Source organism: Oxyura jamaicensis, chromosome 5 (genome assembly GCF_011077185.1).
Source record: "Oxyura jamaicensis isolate SHBP4307 breed ruddy duck chromosome 5, BPBGC_Ojam_1.0, whole genome shotgun sequence".
NCBI lineage: Eukaryota > Metazoa > Chordata > Aves > Anseriformes > Anatidae > Oxyura > Oxyura jamaicensis.
This window is the reverse complement of record NC_048897.1, coordinates 16,793,193-16,817,089: the sequence shown is the minus strand read 5'-3', so window position 1 is coordinate 16,817,089 and position 23,897 is coordinate 16,793,193. Positions and strand designations below refer to the sequence as shown.

The 23,897-nt window shown below is 34.8% G+C and overlaps 1 protein-coding gene across 6 annotated transcripts in view; it reads left to right on the top strand.

The window, feature by feature from the left end:
* FSIP1 (fibrous sheath interacting protein 1) overlaps positions 1 to 21,347 on the top strand; it is an 82,449-nt gene extending 61,102 nt beyond the window's left edge. For all 6 annotated transcript variants that reach the window (XM_035328650.1, XM_035328649.1, XM_035328648.1 and 3 more), the window contains 2 exons: positions 17,125 to 17,671; positions 20,953 to 21,347. In XM_035328650.1, coding sequence (XP_035184541.1) covers positions 17,125 to 17,671; positions 20,953 to 20,975 — 570 coding nt within the window. In that variant the 3' untranslated portion in view covers positions 20,976 to 21,347. The remainder of the gene's footprint in view (positions 1 to 17,124; positions 17,672 to 20,952) is intronic.
* The last annotated feature ends 2,550 nt before the right edge of the window (positions 21,348 to 23,897 follow it).

Sequence of the window (23,897 nt, the reverse complement as noted above, 5' to 3'; positions counted from 1 at the left end):
TTGACCTAAACAGCTATATTGAAGAAAAATAAAAGCACTCTGTGTAATGTTTTAGTGGACACCTAAAATAACGAAATATCCTTAGTTCTAGCTTTGCTGCTGTGCTTCCACATTATAGCCGCTCTTGTTTATTTTTTTTAGCATCCTCAGAAAATGATAGATATTATCCATGTGTGCAAGGGACAAAACTAAGCACTCAGAAAATATGTGGTCTAGAAAGATAAATAACAAAACAAAACAACAAACAAACAAGCAAAAATACCATCTAGGACAGAATAATCCCAAGCAGTAGAACAGGCTGGGGTCTGAGAGGGTGTAGTATGCGCTGCTGTAACTTTAGCATGAGTTAGCAGCATGTGCTCACACCATGAAGACAAACCATTCTGGACTGCATCAGTAAGAGACCATACAGCTCACAGACCAAGGGGTGTAATCATTCTGCTTCATCTAGTACGTGTTAGGCTACAACTGGAATCTCTTCCCAGTTTTGTTCCCCCCAGTTCAAGAGAGTCATTGAAAAAGTGAGGAGGGTCCAGAGGAGGGCTGCCAGCGTGGCTGATGAATTGTGCCATATGAAGAAAGGCTGAAGGAGTTGGTCTTGTTAAGCAAAGCAAAGAGAAGGCTCCAGGGGATCTAGTCACAGTCTTCTAGTACCCGAAAGAGTTACAGAGGAGATGGAGGTGTGTTCCTCACATGGATGTATAGTGACAAGAGCAAACAGGCACAAATCGCATCATGGGAAATTCCATCTGAGTATTAGAAATAACTCTGCACTTGGGAGATCAGTTAAACAGGTTGGCCAGAGAAGTAGTGGAATTTTCCTTGTTGGAAATACCCAGGAACTAGCTTGGTGCAGGGCCCTTGATAACCTAATCTAAGGCCTTGCTTTCAATAGAATGCTGGACTGGATAATCTCTACAGATTTGCTTGAGCCTAGACATATCTGTAATTCCATGAAAATAAGAAAGATTGTCCATGTAAGCTTAGTTTCATCTTCTCACACTTATAATTTAGTAATGGATAAAGAAGGTTTTGACTAAGATGGCTACATAGCTTTTTAGAGAGAGTGGATGTGAAGTTGTCCGATGCATTTAAGTGGCTTAACAGTTTAAGTCTTGCCAAAACTGATGTGACTTTGTTCTGGTATACAGTGTCTGCTTCAATTAGCGATTGGATGGAAGAATGGAAGGACTGCAAGAAAAGTAAAAATAGCTATATTTTAAGGCCGCAGTGAATCTTGGGGAAAATATCCTAGTCAAAAATAGTAGAGGATATATAGGAACCGTGAGGGTCTTGTGTTTAACAGAAAGCAGGTAAATACAAGTAGGTATTTATTACCACTTCACAAGAATTTATTGTGTTTCAGGAGATGTCAAGGGAGGGGATGAGCAGGAGAGCCAAACTACAGTGGGATACTCTAATGGTTCTGAAGGACCTTGCACCTGAACAACCCTTTAAACAAGCCAAAATTAGAAAGGTGAAGAACTTTTTCATATTTTTTTTTTGTCCTTTACCTTCAGTAGGCTGTGAATTTCATGGTACTTTTAAAAAGGCTCAGCATTTAGTCTCCTATCTGGGTATTGTCTGTGGCTCTACTCAATTTCCTTGTAGTTGTATGGCAAGACTAAACTGTGCAGGAGCAAAGGGCACGTCGATATGCTGTGGCATTACCTCATGGTATTTTCTATCACCTGAATTGTTCATATGTTCATACAATGTTCTGTTTAGGTAGTATTGTAGAATGTGCAAGCTTAATTGCATTCAGAAAGCTACCTTTGGCACTCATCTTTAGGAATGGTTTCAGTATGCTTAATAATGCTGTCATTTTCATTACAGTTTTGTACTTTTGTGGTGTCAGACATGCAATAGAGGCTGTGTAGATAGTTTGGCAGCTATAGGATATGTAACAGTCAGGATTAAATAACAATAAAGGATTCACTGAACTGCACTAACAAATCAGACGTGATTACAGTCTGCATCAATGCATATGCAGAGATTTGAAGATGCGTGCTGATGAATAGGCTGTACCCCATTTGCTTATGTTATCTTTCTTTGTGTGAGGTAAGTGAAGAGAAGATAGTATATAAGTATATGCTCCAAAATTATATGAAATAATGTATGAAGGCAGTAATAATTGAGGAGGTTGAATTAAAAATTCCTTCTTTTTATGCTATATGTCACCCAATTTTTTAGTTCTGTCCATTTGCATTTTTTTCATTTCTAGTATTTACTAGTAATTTTGCCTAATATGGTTCTCAATAAAATATTTTGTTTTACTGTTCAAATAATGAAAGGCTTAATCAATTGCAATGCCTTACAGTTTCTAATTTCTGGTTTTGGAAGAAATACAGAATGCAATTTTTTTTTTGACTTATTTGTGCTTGCCTTTTTCAGACTAAACGTTTTTGTAGTAATCTCAATTTTGCAAGCACTTTTATGAATAAAAAACGATATTTTGCAAAGTGGTTTGTAGGTCTGAGTTCTCATTCTGATCATATACAGTACTGCATAGTTTTTAATGGTATTCTTTCTTCCTATTGTATAATATTTTTTATTCAAATAACTCAGATTTGTCCAGTCAAACTTTAAGTGAACCATTTTGTCCCTTAAATAGCTCAATTTTTTTTCAGAGGGTACAGTAAATGGCTGAACAGAAAATCTTCAATAGAAAAAACAAGAATAGAAATTGGATGGTAAACATAATTTAACCTCATATCAGTAAGCTGTTTGGTCTTTATTTCATGCATCATAGAAACTGTATCTAGAACTTTTAGTATTATAGAACTTGAGCATAGCCACATTTGTTTTTTAAATTTAGGACCAGGTTTACTTTTTTGCTAGGACAAGAGATTGAATAAAATGGATCATTAGTTTCCTGATGCTTAAACTGTTCTTATCCCAGGAGCTGCTGGCAGCTTTTATGCAATGCTCTAACTTCAGGCAGACATGGCTTTATATTATCTCTATAACCAGATGTAAACTCTGGGAGTTTACATCTTGCCCAGAGAGAAAGGTTTTCTCTCTCCTCTCTGTTACCATGTGTCCATATTTGCTCAGGCAGTAATGTAATTTAAGGACTAAGGACCGTCCAAAAGCATAAGATTCCCTCCTAGTAGAACCTTCAGTCAGTAACTGCTCATCTGAAATAGTCTGTTTGGAGGAGAAAAGCTCTTATCTCAGTTCTTATCTCAATATATTTGTTATATCAGTGTCCTAGTCGACATCCACTGCTCTTTTTTTCCCAGACTAATCTTTTAAAGATTTCAGCATGAAATTTTTTCCTGTGTCATGAGAAAAATAAATCTTCCTCATTATATAAATGATTAGTTTTCTCTGAGTCTGGTTATTATCCCTGGATATTTTTGAAAGATGGATTTTTTCCATATGGTCCTTTTTCATGAACATATGGGTCTATTTTGTGGTTTTGGGAGCTACAGTGATCCAGATTTTCTGTGTGTGACATGGAGTCAAATATTGGGATTTTTTAAAATTGTATTTTATTAGATAATTGACTACCTAATGCTGCAGAATATGAATATGTGTTATACACATCCACTTCACTTATTAATTTATTTGCAATATTGTAGTATTTTGTACTGTTTTCATGTCCAGTGTCTTTGTGTCCATCTCGGTATTTCTATTTCTGTGAATAAACCAGTAAATGATTAGAATTAATTAAATGGGGTGCATGGTGGGTATATACATACATACTTGCTCACACTCAGCTCCACACACACACACACACACGTATAAATAGTGAGAAGGATTTAAACTACTGATTTCCGTTAGTGAGACTTTTTTTTTTTTTTTTGAAGATTATGATATTTTGAAATTCTACCAAGTAAGTCCTAGTAACATTAGTAACGTCATGAGAGAAAGGTAGGTATAGTGGCTAGGCTAACTCGCTGCTCTCCCACATTGGGCAAGTTAGTTAAAGCTGGATTGGGTGAATGTATGTTAATTCCTGGGCTTTCTCTGCACTTCAGGGCAAGGATTATGTGGTTTAGAATAATATTTAGAGCAGCCAGTCTACTTAGCTGGGAACAGCCTACGGCTAACCGATAAAAGTGAAAAAGAAAGAGAATGAAAATAAAAACACACACAATAAAAAGAGAAAAAAACAAAACAAAACTGTCTAGACTCACATTTTCTGGAACATAGGTATCTCACTTGGGCTCCAGGCAGGTGCCTTTGTCTTTTTCAGATTGAAAACCTAGAGAAACTTTGTAAATCTAGACACATCTAAAACATTTTTGTTTCAAGCAAGGAAGATATCTTCTAATTACTTCTTATCTCTTATGGTTCAGACATCAGCTTAGCAATGGTAGAATTAAATTTAGTTCTTTGTAAGCCTGCTGTTTCAAACTCCATCTGTCGTCTTTGAAGAGAAAGCCATCCTTCCTCAATAGGTTGTAGAAATGATTCAGTGCGGTACTGTTCATGGCTGTCACTGAAACTGGGCTCTATTATGTGAGGGATGTCGAGCTTTTTGGGGACCAAAGCCAGCAAGCATGAAAAGGTACAAGACATGACCTGGTGCTTAGCACGTCCAGGTCTGGGTAGGGAGACTGAAGTGCCTTAATTAATTTTCCCAAGAGTGACTGAGGATAACATACAGAAATATCTATGTTATATACCTTTCCTTGTTATTCCTTCGTGACTCCATCTTTCCTATGGCTTTTTACTATGGGGACTTAGAGCCTACTGCTCCCATTAGGCAATGTAACCTGTGCTCACACAAAACCAGAAGTGAATGACCCACGTAAGGAGCATACTTCCAATAATGAAGTAAAACAGACTGCACCAGATGCATCAGGTGCATGAAAAGAACTCCCATCTCAAGGGGTACTTAGCATAAGGGGATGCACACGTGAACAGACTCCACAAGGCAAGAATAAATTAGTTGTGGCTCCTGGCAGCCAGACCAGTGAGATCCACAACAATGCATTCTTAAAATTCCAGGAGGGATGGATTTCTGATGTCCCTAAAAAGGGTAGAGTATCATTGTGTGGCTCATAACCATGATGTGTTTGTCTTAATTAAAACTAATTAATTTTAGCAGTGATTTGAGCATCGTGGCTCTCAAGTCATACTGGCTGGGCTGGTATATACAGACCTAATTATGCTACAGAGGCTATACTACTCAGCAGCATCCTTCCAGATTGCAGCTGTATACAATCTTAGTATTTGTATGGAGTTTTATGTCTCTAGCAACAACAGGGCTAAGTATTTTAGTTTAGTATAAAAAAATCAGATGTCCAGAATTTCCATCGCTTGTAGTATGCTATTCTGGCAGTATAATAAGGCCAGAAACTGCTGCTAAACTGTTTGCATTTAGAGAGAGAATTTTTCTATGAGCATCTGTTATACTTCTCTTAGCCAGGTATTTGAAATGTGTTTGAATCACATCTGTCACACATTTAACTTGAATAATTTGCACATCGACGCTGAAACGCCTTAAGAAGGTTGAAATACTTAATTGGAAAATGCTTAGTTGAAATTTAAAATGCCTAACTGGAATTAAATGAAGTACTTAATTGGAATGCTTAAAGGAAAAACATGTTAAGATAAACAGTGGGTGTCCTTGGTTAAAGAATTTATGACATCTAGCCTTAGCTTTTTTTTTTTTTTTTTTTTTTTTTTTAAAATATACAATCAGCTCTTTTCTTGATATATTTCAGTGGGAACCCTCTATCCAAATTCATCTTATGAATAAGTTGTCCTATGAATAAGCTTTCTGCTAAGTGCCTGGAAGATGCACACAAAACACCCAACTGTGTCATTGCCTGCTGATTCAGTAGCTGTGATTCCCCATAACTGAGAAAAGTATAGTATTCTCTAAAACCAACAATGTCATCATTAATTTATCAGAAACACAGCTGTGAACTTTTTTTTTTTTTTTTAACCAAAGCAACTGGGCAAAAAAAATTCCAATGTGCAGTAAGGAAAGTTCCAAGCAACTGGGGTGCAAAAGGGCTTTGTGTTTAAGCGATTGACCTTGTAATGTGATCACACAGACTTTGTAAATTAATCTTTCAGATCTTATGAGTGACATGTGAACTTTGACTTCATGCATGGGCAAAAGACAGGCTCCAACTCCAGTAGAGTCACCTGTATCAGAAATGCATGATAAATTTACATAACTTTCCTTTTGAAGAATATGAGTCTTGTGGTGCTTTCACATCTCTTACTCGGAGAAATATTAAACTTTTTTTCCCTTTTTGTGCAGTGGTATACATTAATGAAATCAGCAAGATTGTCCTGACTTAAAATGATGATAAATCAGATTGTCACAAGCCTAATTTAAAAATATATCTTAGTTATTCCTATTATTTTATATTAATTTTATATTATATTCCTACTATTTCATATTTCCTATTTAGCTATTATGTTTCAAAGTGCAATAACAGTGAGTTTTCTGTGAGCCATGCAGAGCTGTACCATTTTACTTTTTGCTGATTTGCTTGTTTCTAGAGTTATACTAATTTGCCTGAAAGTAAAATTTCTTAGAACCAGTGTTTACACAGCTCTTTTGAATTGCATCTCTTTCACTTTTTTACATGAGCATGTTTGGCTGAAAATGGTTGAAAAATTCAAACAGTATTCAAACATCAAGACATTATTTTTAAAAATATGAGTCTTTTTACTGTAAAACATTTAGATTTCTATATGAACAGATTTTTTTTGTTGTTGTTGTTGCTGTTCCTAGTGCAGAAAAGCTGGTATGCTTGTGTTTAGTACATACTCATGTGGGCTGCCTAGGTTCCTGAGCATGTGTCACTTGTGAATGAATGCTTGTGGCATTCCCTTTGATGATAGAGGAGCCTTGCCAGCCTGGTCTTCGTACCTGTTGAATGCCATCCTTGCTTCCAGTTACAAATATATAACTTTCTCTTTTTTTTTTATACTTATATATATATACTTTTACCATCCAGGTGTTTACCGGGAAAGGAGCATGTTGGAGGGAAGGAAACATGCATATTACATCATTGTGTTAAGTATCTTTTGGCCCATAGCTTCCATAGTTGAGTCAGACCTACTGTCCTAAGTGAGTAAAGGCCTTATTGCTTTCTGTCCTAAAGCAGATATGTGGACTTGTGCTTCTTGTTACAGAAACCAGTATAATGGAAATAATAAAGTTGCAAATGCAATCTTTTAATGCAAATAAATAATAATAAGGGATTACAGCATTTCAAATGCATACACTTTTCTAGATGTCTTTGTTCTGGGACATGAGAAAGGACATGTGACTGAGAAAAAGAACAACAGATGCTGAAAGTGCTTTTTATTTCTAAGTCCCAGAGAATTAAAAGCTAGAATAAAATTAGTGGCAAAAAATGACAGTGAAATTTTCCCACCCCTCCCCAGAAGAAGGAAGAGGTTGGCGCTCCTACCCGGTCTTACAATGCTTATGCCATTTCTAGTTCAGCAAGATCATAAAATGCACGCATTTTAGTTATAATAATGTAGGAAATTTATAACTCCAGCAGGAATATAGTTACTGGTACAATTGCACATTTACTATATATTTTTTATACAAGCCTGAGGAAAGCCTATAAGGGATTTAATAAGCAGTCAAAACTAAGGTTTATTTTAATTAGACCTGCTGAAGAGTCATGTTTGTAGTTGGACAAAAACCGAAAACCACAATCATTTTTTTTTTTTTTAAAGAGCTGTCAAATATTACATAATATTAATAGATCAGCACTTGTTTTTATCTTGGTCTTAGCTTTTTTATTGTTATGTTGTAAATGTAAATTTTCAGGTAATGTGTATTTGAATATTTCAAGGTTAAACTCATGTCCTTGTACTCACTGAAAGGATTCCCCCTCAGTCAAGAACGGGTGCAGGCAAGCTCCAAATAAAATGTTTTCCCTGGGGCAATACTGTTCATCACATTCTTCCTAAAGGCTTTTGGTTTTGGTTTTATGTTTTGAATGGAAAGGTATCTCATTTCAAAATACCCTTCCATTCTTTAAAAAAGAAAAAGATTCTTCCTTATTCTCTTTCTTAAGAATGTTTTTTCAGCTCTCTGTAAGATATATGCCCACATTGACAAGCACAGCTGCAACCTGACATTCCCTATAGATACTTTGCACTTACCTTGTGGCAACAAGCCCCACCAAACACAAAAAGAAAATCAAATTCTTTATCAGTTCTTTCTTTGACCTCTCATAAGCAGAGACTGTGGCAAAATTATCCCTAGTCTTAGTCATTTATCTATACTTGTGTACAGAGATTTTTCTCTAAAAAGCGGTCACATTTTCATAGGTTTTAGATGGGCCATTCCCCAGACAGGCTGTCCTACAGATATTCATGTTGTGAATCGAAGTGGTCAGAAATGTTTCATAAGCTGTAAATGGGAGCTCTATTTCTAAATGGAAATTCTATTCTTCCTTCTAAGGCACTAAATGGTAAAGTAGGTTTCATATTTGCAGTACCATACACGCTCTTCTACTGACCTTGTGGAGTGAGCTACAAGACAATACAAGATAAGCCAGAGTCCAAAGCCTAGTAAGAAAACCATATTAAAAGAAACTGTATTTTTTTCCTTAACTCAGTTAGGTAATTGAATACATGCTGTCTTACTTCTCTAGAAAACACTGCTGGTTTCTGTATCTTGTTATACCATGTACAGCAGAACTTCATATATACTTGTACTACTGGGAGCAAATATTTCCATCTCCAAAATACATTTTACTCTTCAGCTTCACAGTATACGTGTGTATGTTATATAGAAGAAGTCAGCATTCAGAGGTGCTATTGATACGTGGGGCCAATTAAAGATTCTCTTACAAATATCCCTAAAGAATGTCAGGAAATATGCTCTGAACTCCTAGAATACTTGCATTATTATTATTTTTTTTTAAGCTTCACTCTACAATTGCTTTTGCTGAATATTCATGGCTTACTTCTCCTCAGGCCAGTCCTTCTTGTTTTTAGTGAGATTAAAGCGCACCTAATTACATAGGCCATCTAGGTGATGTATTTATGGCTTCCCTGTTTTCCTTCCTATTGGATGGATTTTGTTACTTTTATTGTTTTTAGCATTTTCAATCAAGTGTTCTATTTTATGAAGAAATAAATCTCTGTATCCTCAGTTTTATTCCTATTTATATTTTCCCCTAATAAATTATAAGTATTCTTAAGATCTGTAAATATTCTTAAAATCTCAAGATGTAGAGTTTTAATATTGATATAATAAGACACTGTGGTGGACATTATGCTGCATTGTATCTAGCTATTTCTTGGGGAAAAATAAAAGCCAGCATGAGAAAAAAGGATTTTATTTTTATTTTTTGTAACAGAAAGCAGCTGCAACCACATCAAGGCATTTTTGTCTACTCTATTGGCTTTGCTGCAAATTAAAGCCACAACTTAATAACATTTGGGGAAGTTAGTTCTGTGGAATGAAATCTGTTAAATGCTTAATAACAAACAATTAAAAACATGAAATGGGATGTTTAGGAAACTGTTTGTGAATGATAAATAACCTAGGTTGCAGAACTTCTGCTTCTTCAGTTGATGCTAGAAAATGAAAGTCTTATTCAGCATAATAGATTGTATATACCAGTTCAGGAATGTCTTACATTTTTCCACATACGTTCTGTGTGCCCAATTTAAAAGAATTTGCATTCTACCTAAGAATACTTGAAAGTGTATGAAAGTGTATGAAGTGTTCTACAAGCAGGGAGCTATCCACTGTTGAGGAAGATTTTAGAAATGAGAGAAAATAATATGCCGTGACTCATAGGTAGTACAATGCTCTTTTTTTTTTTTTTTTTTTTTAAAAAAAATCTACAAATGCAGTAGATTAGACAAGCTAAATGTTAAACTAATCTGAAATTAGAATATCTGAATTCTTTTAAAACATCTGTTGACAGCCTTTGGTATAGATGAATTTTGAATTCAAAGTGATTTAAATCAGAGACTTTTATCATAGTTTAGTATTAAACCATTCTTCAACTTCTTAGATATGTTCATAAGGAATGGTTGATTGTTACTGTTTAGTAGCTACTAGGATTTGTTGATTTTCAGTATAAAGTGCCTGGTACATTCAGTATTTCTTTGACCTTGTCAAGAAAATGCTGTATGCACATTTAATTACACATTTTAATATATGTTTACTTACAATTTTCTTTTTAGCTTTTGTTCTGTTAAAGGTAGCGTACAAAATTTCTTCATTTGCAGATTCCTGCTTACTAGAAATTTGTGCCCTGCAACCTATGAAAATGAATTGTAATTCAGTAGCAAGACAACAGTGTTTGAAAATTACTGAAACATAGCTAATGACATTTTTTATCATATGATATATACAAAAATCCAACATACTGTACAATTAAATACAGAAATTAAGGTTTAGAGTAAGAGGTGCCAGATCACTAAAAACACTGGTTGTAGTTAGAGAGGAGAATGCAATACTATTTTAGTATTTCTTTTGGACAAAACCAGAATTCATTAAGATGCTGGAAATGTTTCATATGTTTCAACATACATAGTTAAACACCCTTGTTTAAAACTACTAGTTAAAAGGAAGTATTATCTGCAGTTAGTGGTCTGATTCAATTGCTTCCAGAACCTGCAAGATTTTAGAATATTAGATCTCTTTTTGCATTTGTTTTTATTCATCATCAGAAGATCAAAACTAGTTGCTTGCTCTGCCAGCTTCCGTTTGGTTTCTCAAATTCAAATAAAAGTGTATTGAGCTAAACAAAACAAAGTATATTCAAACTCATAAAATATCTCCCAACACCTCTGAAAGAGACTATAGTTATCATACTTTGATTTATCAATTCATTTCACTCAGAAGACTCAATTGCTTAGGTAGTAACACTTCCCAGTCACTGGTTGATCCCTCTCATATCTTGGACAGCAAAAATATTTTTGAGTACAGTTTTTTATTTAAGGTATAATAGTTTGTGTTTTAGGAAGGTCAGACTTCACCAGATTTAGTCATAGTTTCACACGTTTTAGGGAATGATTAGTTAAATAGGAAAAAATCCTCTAATTTAAAGTACAATTAAAAATAATGTCTATTACTCTTTACTTGCTTTTGTCTTTAGATATCATATACAATATATTCAGAATTTCCTTTGCTATTACTTGTCAACTTCTTGCTTTGTTGTGCAAAACCTACAATTTCTCAATTAATTGGGTACTAAAATATTTGTTATATATATATTTTATTAATATATATTTTATAACGTGTAATAGCTCCTAAAGTGAAAGAAAAAGCCAACATACCAATGGAAATACACATTTTAAGGAGCTATAATTGATATTTTAAGCATGTAGGTTTGAATCCAGACTCCTCTATACTGTTTGGCTCTAAAGTTTACAAATGCCATTTGGTTCAGCTAATGAAAATGGAGCTTTGGAGCAACAGTCTTCCTCAAATGCACATATGCATATGTAGGCAATTGTGATAAATATGAAATCTTTAATCACTTCAAAATACTTAGTTTTGATTAACAAATAGAAGTCTGATAGGAATCATAGGAACTTTATATGTGAGATGTTTTCAAATTTAGTTTTGTGATGTTGCCTCCTTAAAACTTTGAAGAAAATGTACAGATTTAGATTTTGATGCCCATGTGTGAAAATGCCACTGCTAATATGCCTGCAGCTGGAAAATGCTGTACAACCTGTAGATCAAAATCTACAGAGAAATGAATCTAAAATTGAAAGTAAGTTTCAGAAAATGAAGGGTAAAAAGTACAACTTGGATATTGTAACAATTCAAACTAAAAGTTAAGACCTTTCAAAATTTTAAAATTATTTCCAGATGCTTCCAAGCAGAAATTCACTCTTATAGTGGCCAAAATCTCTTCATTATATCCTAGTGTAATACCACACACATTCTATAACTGCAATATTGCTTGGTGTCTATGCTATTAAATGAGAATATTTTTTTTTTGGTATTTTAGCTTCCTTTTTTTTTTTCTACTTTAGTTACCTCTGGCAGCCAGTTGTGTTCTCCTTCTAAAGCCTGCAGGGTGTGGCATAGATGATGAAGCAGTTTTTCATTATTTCCACGTTTAAGCCACAAGCAATTGACTGGGTATTTTTAAAAAAGATAAAATAAAAAAGAATAATATGCCTCTTTGTAATGACTAAAATATGCATGTTTAACATGTTTAAATTAGTTTTGCCTGCAAGAACTTTTTTTTTTTTTTTTTTAAACATGTATACCCCATAGGCTGTTAAAAATAAAGAAGAAATTAACATTTGCAATTACCATCTCTCCTGTGAGATTCTTCATGAAATTCTTTTTTTTTTTTTTTCTTCTTCCATGGAGAATTTACCTCTTTCCATGCACCTTATAATGGTTATGATGTTGCGGACCTAATGGCTTACAAATCTCCACTCTACTCTTTTATTATTTATTTATTTTTTCCTGGTGTTCCTGTCCCTGTTTTCCTGCCTAGATACTTCTGTTCTTCTGTTTCTTGGCTTTTAGCAGCAGCACCTAGATAAAATAGACTACCAGACCTTTCCATTCTGCCATTACACAAGCAGAACACTGGAAAAAATAGGAGAAAGGAAAATGTAATTAACAGAAGGAAAGATAGCAGGTGGAGGAAAAGACCATAAGCAGGAGATTTTCTCATATATATCAGGAATCCCATTCATTCTTAAAGATTTGTCTTTTCTGAGAGTGTACGGAAGTCCTCAAACCCACCCAAATGAGAAGCAAACCAGTGAATCATGATTGCAGCACAAGGAGATCCTAATTTCTGAATCCATTATTCAGCTTCCAGTCTTGATTTTTATTTAACACCATCAAATCAGTGCACATTAGTGTCCTCTCCAGAAGCTCCTTCACTGAGTTATAAGTGTCTTTATGATCTGCTGTAGTTAGAGTTTGTCTCAGTACATTCAGAAGTAAGCCTGACGGAGGTAAGAGTGCCTTAGGATTGATGGTGCACATTGAGTTGAGTAGGGTGGAGACACAAGGCAAGGCTGGCCTTTTGAAAGCAGAATAGAGAAAGCCGTTTGATAAACTATTAAGTAGTCAGGAACTAACTATACCTTCTAAAAAATTCCTGTGCTGATTCAGAAGTCTGAACATCGTCTCATTAGACCAGTGTATGCTCAAAATGGGGTCTTCTGATCAGGAAGAGAGCAGTTACTTTAGAATTGACAGTTGCAGTCCTACATTTCAGTAAAAAGTATCAAAGTAAATTGTTTCAAGCAAATAACATATGATAACTGTAGCTTGTAATACTTTCAGATCAAGCAACAAAATATAAACAAATGCCAGCTACATGAGTCCTTAAATAGTCCTGCTTTTCTAATACTTCATTTGCTATGTGTCATTTTATGGTTATTTACTGTAATTAGAAACAATCCCGAAGTATGTGCTTTCTCCTCATGCTAAAATCTGGTAAGGCCTTTTACCATTAGTCTTTCTCTGTTACTGTACAGAAGTGGAAAACAATCCTAAAGCTTTAAACTTGCAAGCCTATAGTCACAGCAGGTCTGTCTACAGCTATCTACCAGTTTGCATTCCTACTGCATGCAGTAAGACCCATGTCACTGAGGAATTCAGCGAAGAACAAGAGATCTTCAGTCAGGGAATGGCTACAAGGGTATGAAAAAAACAGCCACACATGAACAGCAAAGGTGATTAGCAGGCTCCTAAACTCCTTGCTAGGAATTCATTTTTTGGATCATTAACAGTAAAAAGCTTAGGAAATGAGTAGGACTCAGTGTCCTATTAAAAATTAGCCAGAACAATTAAAAGGTTTTCCAATTTCTAATGGGAACCAGACGTAAGAGCTCATTTTCCCTTGTCTAGTGGACTGTTTCTGCATTTTGAATAACATTAAACTTATGTCCTTCTGGTTTTAAAGGAATATCTCTAAGTATTTTTTTCTGTTTAGGAGTTGTAAATTATTTACAGTGAGGTCAGTGAAAGCTTGGGAGAAGTGGAATTTAGTGTCTCCCCAAGACTGCTTTACTGATTCTAAGTCTTGTGACTCTAAACTAGTAAAGTGAGCTGTGATGGGATTTCTTCTGGTCTGTACAAATGTGCACTTTACAGCCTCCTAATACAGTTACTGTATTATGGGATCTCAGGTGTTAAGATGGTCATTTGCTTGCAAATGCACAACCTTTTCTAGAGTGAGGTCTCTCCCCTTAGGGTATTACATGCTTCCCTAACCTCAGTTTTCTGATTTCAACAGCAGCCTTTCTACTGTCATTTATGTATAAATTTCTTGCTGATGGTTTATTAGTAAGTGATTTATGGCTGTTTAAAGGCTATCTTCTCTTCTGCTGTACGTTTTTTCTTAATCCTGAAATGACTTCAGCAGGAGAAAATTGCAAACAGTAAGCCTTTATTATTTTCAAATATTTTTGTGAGGTATGTTAAATACTTTCCTTATACATACATCCTTGCAAACATGTCTTCTAAAATAATCCAAAGGGAGAAAGAGACAAAGAATAATAATAATAAAAAGAGGTAAATAATAATAAAATAATAAAAAGTAGTACTTTACACAGTTTTGCAGCACACCTGTTTCTCAGGAGGAAAACAAGACTACAAAATTACCAAACTCTTTCACTCTATAGCTGTTATAGTCATTTCCCACCCCACTGGCCTTAGGCACTAAATCTCCCCACCTAGCCCTCAGGAAATAATAAAGGTAAACCATGAGCTAATTGTCAATAGAAGCCATATGATTTTCCTAAAAGGAAAAGAGAAATTTGGACAAGCAAAAGAAGATTGCAGATAAATAGGGTGGAGATGGGAGGAATAAAAGGACAAAAGAAAGGCAGAACAAGATGATATTTTTCACTATGTTCATTTTGTACTTACACATTCACACCAGATGCAGAATTCCTTTCTGCAGTGAGTGAATTGCCCTGTCATTAGCATAAAATTAACTCCAAATGGTCTTGGCCAAGAGCTATGAAATATGTTAGTATAGAACCACATACTCAAAAACATGTTGGGAATCCATGTGGGTTTCCAGATGTGAGCATCTTCTGTGATATAAATAGTTATGTTTACATAGGATAATATCCTGCTCAGTGATATACTCACCCTTAATGTAGATTTCATTTCTGGTTTGTCATGCATTCTGGTACTAACTGTTTTTCCCTCTCCGACTTACTTTTCATCAGTGAGTATTTTCTTGATCAGGATTAAAATTTAAAAGCCTGAGAAAAGATTTTGAAGAGGTCATATTTTTTTTTCTCTAATACCTAAGTAAGTGTTCACTGCTTAAGGTTGTGGTTTGATTTTAGTTATCAAAAGTACATTGATACCAACATTAGCTGAATCTGTATATGATTACCTGATTTTGTGTTTATTAAATTAGAGTTCTCTACATATAATGACAGTCTGAAGCTTTCTCTTGCTGTTTAAAAGCCCTTAACTTCTTGTCAAAACAGTTGTCTTCTCCTGCATCTTCTGTAAGTGAACTCAAGGTGCAAATGAAATTGATCTGTATAGGAAAATACTGGTGAAAAAAATGTAGGATAAATCTATAAAACTCATTTTAAGTACATAAACCAGTGCCTGAACTGTAATCAATACATAGTACTAATTATTAGCTCTCATTAATATTTGAACATTTAATTACAGTATGATGACTGAAAGTAACACAAAATATCTTTCTTATTCATTTTGTCATGTTATCTTGTAATTTCTAATACCTACAGCAAATTTGACAAAGAAATAGTATTTTCTTCTTGACTGAAAACTTTCCCTATTCATGAAAATGGATGTGCAGTTTTCAGGCATAATCCATGCACTCTGTGATACCTAGGCTGTGATCTTGTCTGGTCATACACATCAAACAGGATCATTCTGTATCTGTACATGGGTAAGAGACCTTCAGGAATGAAAATTCAGCTAGAGATCTGATACTGAACTTCCCTCTGAAATGACAGCAGCTCCATGCACTAGCACAATGTAAATTCTCTATAGTAGTCATTGCAGGGTGAATAATATCATTATTTGATACAAATCGTTGTGGCCTTAGGGAGTTCATCAGATGATCAGCTGTTCTTGGAGGTTGGGTAAAACCAAGGTCTTCAAAGTAGTGAATATCTTTTTCCATTAGATATTGCATATTATTTATTATGTTTTAATATGAAAATATATTTTATATATCGTATTTCATGGGCAGATGTATTACTCATATCTAAAATATGTTTTGACTTTTCATTATCAGCTTTCAATTGTCAAATAGTATTTTTCTTGTCTATTAAAAAGAAGCATGAAGGATTTGAAAGGCTAGAATCCCCCATTGCAAACCTCTCTAAGCAAAATGTCCTTTCCTATTACTTACCATTTCCAGATAATATCAGTCATTATCTTTAATATCAAGCTGTGAGAAATGCTAAGTAAAGGAAATACGCATACTAGAAATGATGGGAGCATGCCCCTGTCTTAATAAGAAATTTACTGACAAAATGCATCTGTGAGCCATCTGCAAGCCAGTGACAGCTCTTAGATAGCAGTAAAACTGTAATACAGGAGAAGGAGCTTTCTTCTGTCATGTGCTGTGGAGCATACTTGATGTGGTAGGTGCTGTAGATGAGTAAGTGATGTGCTTTGTGTCACATGGTTGAGAGGCTGTGTTGCATTTCTACTGTGAGAGGCTGAGAATAGTTTAGTCAATATGTGACAACCTCCATGGGCTGCTGCTGTCCAAAACCATTTTTGACCCCACTTGTATTGTACTGACAGCTGAAGTCTTTTAGCAACGTGCTGTTTTGTTTCTAGTAGCTAAAGCTTGAAGTGCATGTGTTTGTATGTATACACAACAAACCAAAATATACAAAAAAAATACATATTTTCATAATCAAGAAACAGTGGTATCTTGTGCAAGACTCAACAAAATCAAGGGTCTCTCAGGGCCTTTTGGACATCAGGCTTCTTTTCCAAACTTTCAGCACCTAATCTATCTAGAACCTAGTGGACATTACATAAATGATGCAATTATATAAATGTATATTTAAATTAAGTTTAGATATTTTTTTTTAAAAAAAGTTTATATAAATTTAAGAGTTCTGCCAGCACTTTTGTATTTCAAACTGTTTTATGGTGCTGCTTTTCATTAATTATATTTTGACAGAAGAAATTCTTGCCCCCCCTTTTTTTTTCAGACTGAAGAGAAAACGGGCCTCTCTGAAGAGCAGCTTAAGACCCTTCTGGAAGAATGTATGCAGCCTCAGAGAACAATAAGCAACGTTACCATGCCAAAGTCTCAGGAATCTCTTTCTTGTGGATTAAGTCCCCCTTGTTACACAAGTCAAGACTCCACTCTTCACTCCACATCTACTCTTTCCAAAATGTTAGTTGAAGACCATATTGTAGGGACGTTAACAGCTCAGGAAAAGGCTGGACTTGAAGACAAAAGCTTGTGTGTTAATGCAGAGAGTGAAATCCCTGGCTACTATATCAGCAAAGCATTGGCTGATAGTCACTTATCAAAGGATTCACTGGCCCAAACAGAGGAACCTGATGACCTAGAAGGTTTACAGAAGATGAGAGATAAGAGTATTAAAGAAGGTTACTTTATGTCAAGAGCACTCAACACAAAAAGGTTGAAGAAACCTTCTTTCTTGGGTGAACCATTATACTGCATCAGCATGAACAATGAGCCATCCACAGAGGCTGACATTCTCAGCATACCACTGCAAACCAAAGGAGGTGAGACCCTTAACAACCCTTTAGAATAGGCTTTTGATTATGATGAAAAAAAACAAGCAGGTTCTCACCAGAGGTATGCACCAATACATGCTGACTATTATGGTAGGGCAAGGATGTACTTTTATAAAACATAAAAAACGATGCCAAAAATAATAGACAGAAAGTAACAATGTTTATCAGCATTTTTCTCCTGACATAATTAGCTGTAAGACTAGAACTCCTATGAAATATAATAATGATGGTGATTAATTCTGTCAGCTGGAAAACAGTGTTGACTACATTTATGGATTATCTTTCTGGTAGTAGAAAGTCATGTTCATTGTTCTATGGAAAGCAATTATTCTCCTTGTTTTTAATAAGGTAAATTCTGTCGCATAGAAACAAGCAAGACTTAGCTGTATTAAAAATAATAAATTCTGTGGAGAGAATTCAATCGTCTGCACAGAAAATACCAACATGAGCAAATGCTGTGTAATTTTTGTAAACTATTTTTAATTCAGTAAAGAAAGAATAAGACTTGTACTAGGAAAAAAAAATAAATTGACCCTGTCTGTTGTTATAAGAGGATTTTGGATACATCTCTACTTTTATTTCCTTTGCTTAAATGCATTTATACACTGATACTGTAATCTATATCTACATTTAAATTTTAGACTAAGGCCATTTATCTTTCTGGAAAGCAAACTGTTCAAAGCCAGATTTAAGGCAGGTACATCTATATCTTTCATTTCTTCCATAAAAATTGTGATAGTATGAAGTTGTTTCTGATAAAAATGCTACAGTTTAATTGTATTTTAAATTAATACATTTTGTTTGGTTTGTTAGGATACATCCTTGTTATAGTGGTAACCTCTTTTGAAATTTTGGAAAAAATTCTTCTTATTCATTGGTAGTTTAGAAGAACATCTTAATACCTCTTATCTATGTTATCGTTGCTTAATTATGATCACAAATGTTTCTTTGACTGTACTTAACCTTTCTACAGTGAAGGGAATGATATATATATATATATATACGTACATATATATATATATACATACATATATATATAGATATATATATTTGAGTCCACCTTCCAGGAAGCAAGGAGACTTGTTATTACTGTTTTTACAATGCCAGACAAACTTAGTTTCTAGACTCATCTGCTATATTTCTCCATTATTTGCCCATAATGAGATTTAGGCCATAACTACAACAAGAAAAAAATAAAATTACAGTACTTACAGAAAAGCAGTTTTTGGGGGTAGGTCACTTTTCAGCTAACCTCACCTGCTAGTCTTGCTCCTCATGCAGATGCAAGCCTCCAGAGGAGAGGCAGGTGGTGGTGGTGGGGAGCACTGCAGAGAGCCACCTGTGTCAAGGACAGCTTGATTTGATGCAGGATTAAAGTGGCTGCATACTACATCATGAGCCTTGCTTCTTGAGCAATCAACAGTGAGAAAAACTCAAGCTTAACCTGCTGTTTTAACATGAATTAAAGTTCTCCTTCATTTAGCCTGAATAGATGTACAGTCAGAGCTTCCTCTACTGTCTCCCTTCATTAGTGTATTTTAAGAAGGGGTATGTTAATTCAAGCAAAATGCTGTGCACTTTAGCCACTGTTTAGTGAAGTGAGCAGGTCACCACTTATGCCACCAAATAGTCAATATGAAGTAATTTTATTGTATAAGAGAGAAAGGAAATTTCAGCAAAACACACTGCTATTAAGTAATTTTCTGTCTGGAACATGTCATGGTGAAATATTAAGTCTTTAAAGTGACTTTACATGTTATGTTTACCACATAAAAATTTAAACGTATTTGATTCAAATCAGACCTTCTACCAGAGCACTGCAATGTGCTATTTTGATCATCTCTTTCTGTAGTGACTGGGTAATGTTCAACCATATAGGCCTCAAATCTGTATGGCCAATGCACACCCTGATTTTATAGTCACTTTTTCTTACCTAATATTTTTTTGGAAAAAAAAAAGTGTTCAGAATTTTCAGAAGTTTCTGAATCTTTTCATTTTTACTGAAGACTTAAAAACAAAACTAAGGGAAATTCTTGATAGATTTTGTTATCTCAACAGGTTTTGAGTCATTGTGTCAGAGTCTGATTTTTAAAAATGGTAATCTTTGGGCAGAACAAGAGTAAGCACAAAATAAAGCCCACTTCATGGCTTTGTAATTGTTATTACTGCCAAATATTTGGCAGTTATCCATAAGTTTAAATTATATTCAGATTTATTATATTCAGCTAATATTCACTTTAACCCTAAAAACGTATTTCCAAAATTAACATTGAAATAGACAGCAGTGCATTCTTATTATTTTTCTTACTGCTTATAAGAAAATATGCAGCATAAAAACAAACAAACAAACAAACCCTGATACCTTTCCACAGAATTAATTTGTTTCCAGTAAAGGTGACTCAGATCTGTCTTAAACAATTACTCCTGGCCATTAGAGAGAAGTTGTGATGTTTATCAAACTTGTAAAGTTTCCTAATGTATTTTATAGGTAAATCTGTTATTAGTTCAGACAGGATTACATCTACGAATTGTGTTGATGAATGGAGATCCCAGTGGAGACCGGTTTAAGGCAAATACATCTGCAGATGAATTTATGAGAACTGTCAGGTTTATTTGTGTTTTTAAGAGAGATTTACATAGTTGAGCTTTGTTATGATCTTAGTTTTAAAGGACGTTTAAAATATATGCATAATCTTCTGTAAATAGTTTGGTTTTCTGGCATGCTATGCCTGATTTAAACATTTAAAAATGTAAAGCTGTGTAGGCAAACAAAATTGTGTAAAACTGGTTTAGCACAATTTCAGTTTCACCGTTCCTAAAATAGTGTAGTCAGTGATACAGATTTACTGTAATATATTAAAATATGTATATTTAAGGAAGACATAATTATTAATGTTTTATACACATACATATGTGTGTATATATGTATGTTTCCATATGTCCAAAGGAAACACGTATATGCCTTCAGAAATTAGTAATTCCTGCTTCTTGGAACAGACAGTAATTTGCATCAAGGTCATACATGTGAATACAGGTGATGTTTGCTGGGATAAACAGAAGCCAGACTTACCTACATACAGATATGAAGAAGTTGTTATTTCTCTTTTGTATGAGCCAATCAGTAAATGTTTCCAGCTCTTTTTTTGTTCGTTTGTTTTTGGCTACGTGAAGTTTTAAGTAGATGTTGTATCACAAGCTTGTTGTTTCTTCCTCTTATGAATAATGTTGTGCTTTCAGCAGTTCAACATATGATTCTTTCTTTTTTACAGATGATACAAAGACTGGAAGTTGAGGGGACAGTGATCGCATGCTTCTTTACACAACTGTTTTTCTAAAAGTGTCACTAAACTTCCATCAGTGATGTTATACTGATACAATATCATTTCAGACACTCTGAAGGGAATGAATTATCATCATTGAAAACTTTTCCATGACATCATTTATTCTTAAGAGAAAATTATTATCCTATACTGTTGCAGTTTGATTTCAAAATATAAACTCTTTCACTTCATTAAGTTTCCTGAGAGCGCTCCATCTAATAAATAAATATATAATTGTGTATCTGGCTGTCTGATAATGTAAAGTAAAACTTGTGAAGTTCCATTTCTACTGACAAGACTTTTTCAGAATGGATTTGAAATGTATATAATAATAGTTTTTTTTTTTTTTTTTTTTTTTTTTTTTTTTTTTTTTTTTTTTTTTCCTTTACATACAATGTACTGCTTTTTGGAAGTGAGCTTAAACATGACCTTAGTTCCCCCAGTGCAGTTTGCTGTACTGGCTCAGACTGCTGAGCCCTGACTTGGTGAAGGACCCGTCACCTACTCAATTCTCTGCCCAGTGGCTGTCTGCTGGGCTGCTGCCTTGGCTGAAGGGAGAGACTTGCACAGGTCCTCTGCTGGATCGGGGCATCAGAACCAGCCTGCTCTGCTGCGTCTGTTCTTGGTCCTGCAGAGTGTAACCATATGGCAAATAAGCATATCCCCAAGTGAAGAAATGCAATGAAGTTAGGAAAGCTCATGGTCCCTTGTGGAGGCTTGGTGTCAATAAAAGTGAAGGAGTTCAGAAGTTTGGCCCAGCAGTGCCTGGAATGTGAAACCTTATAGCAATGGCTAGCTGGGGGGAGGGCAATACAGCTGGTTCGTGTTTGGGATAATAATAAAAATCCATTGCAAGCTTTTGCTTGTCTACTCCTTAACTACTATTTCTCCTGAATTTTGTACATACTTAGTGTGAGCTGGTCGTTAGTTTCTCCTTGTGTGCACTGCAGAGTTAGGAAAAGAAGACATTATTAATGGCTCTCTTTTAAAGGTATTTGGGGGGCGGAAGGAGGAAGAGGAGACATTGTAGCAAAGACAGCTCAATACATTTTCCCATTGATGAGATCTCATTTGACTGAAATGAAATAAATGAAATGCTGAAATGAAAAATTCTCTCTGAGATACTGTATTAGCCAATTAACAGTCAGCGAGAACAGATTTATGGATACAACATAAACTATGCAATGGCTGCACTATGGCATACTTGCGTTAATCTGAATGTTTAAATTAATGCACATATTGCTCAAGATTTTAAACTCATTTGCAGTGTTGCAAATCTGAGTGGATGTGCACTCCTGAGGAAGCAGTGATTGTGCAGATATAACAGAGTTCAGAATCTAACCTACTTCCTTTAATTAAAAATGTCATTTACAGTATGACAACCAAGTGCTATCTATTATTTTACTTTCTAATATTTTACTTGTTTTGCAGCAATAATAACAGGCCCATGGATGCTGAGCATTCTGCAAAGTCCTGCTGCTCTGCATGGAAGGATTGTTGTAAGCAGATTTCATGGAGCTTTGCAAATCTACTTAACTAAATGTATTTCTTATCTTCCTTAAAAATTACAAGCCTTTGTCAAAATGTCTTTGATATACAATAAATACAATCAAAGCAATACTGACAAGCTTTTTTGATAGTATTTTTTATGCCTGTATAATATTCATAAAGGGATGTACAGGGCCATAATCTTACCACAGCATTTTCATATGGAATTCATGCTTTATAAATTCCTTACAAGTCTTGTTAAAGACCTAGGATAGTTTTGAGGAAAACTAAGTCCTGCTTCAAGTTTAAAGGCAGAATATCCACAATATATAAGAGAAAGAGTTCATTCTTACTTTTCTGATGTATTGTGTTGTCTTAAATATCTCACTGTTATGAAAAAACTTTTTCTAGCACCCTCAAGGAAGAACCTCGACACTTCAATATTGCTGAGGCCATGAATACAACTTTTTATTCGCATCTGGCATTTCAGGGATGCTTAGCACGTAAGTTTGAATGAATATTGATTTGTATATTCCAACATGAACTCTATTATTTCACTTCAGGTCGTGGGTAATGCTGAGCACCCCACCAGCTGTGGTGACTGCAGACTGCAGGGACCTAACACTTAAAGTGCTATTAAAAAGGTGCTTAGGGTGGGTACCCAAACTCAAATTGTGCCAGAAATTGATGATATAACATTTACCTGTGCTTGGTTTCTATTGCATTACATTAAATAGCAAGTTGTTTGGGAAGATTTTGTTTCTTGCCTGATGTTACAGGTGAAATATCAACTAAAGTCCTCCTCTTTTTTTTTTTTTTTTTTTTTATAGTTTTAAGTAAATCTGTATGAAATAAAATTATTTGGCAAAACATGTTTACTGATAAGAAGTATAGAAGTACTGATAGAAGTATAGAAGTATAGAATAATGGAGGTAAAATACAGTGACAAGGTCATTTCCCAAAACATCACCAATATCAGGGTAAAGGGAAAGTTGAGCCTAGCAGAATTCATGTTTCGTTTTCTTTTTCTTTCTTTCTTTCTTTTTTTTTTTTTCAGTGCCTCTCAGCTGTGCCCTGCAATAACCCCTTCTCCTGTCTCCCCCCTAATCAGGCAGCCAGCTGCACTGGAATGTGGTGGCTGCTTGTCTTTGGGGAGTGATGCAGCAGTGATGATTAACTGATTCAAATGAATTTTTATTTGCAGCCTAACTCAGTATTTGGAAACAGGTTTTACAAAATAAACAGCTTCATTGATCATAAGTTGCATTTTGTAAGAGATTCCTAGCTTCTTTTTAGTCTTTCATAGTTCTGTTCATCCTGAAACGTAGCAGTGCACAGGAGACTGATTTTTAAAGTTATCCTTCAGACTTTTGGGCTTTGAGATTTGCTTTGTAATGAGGAATAAG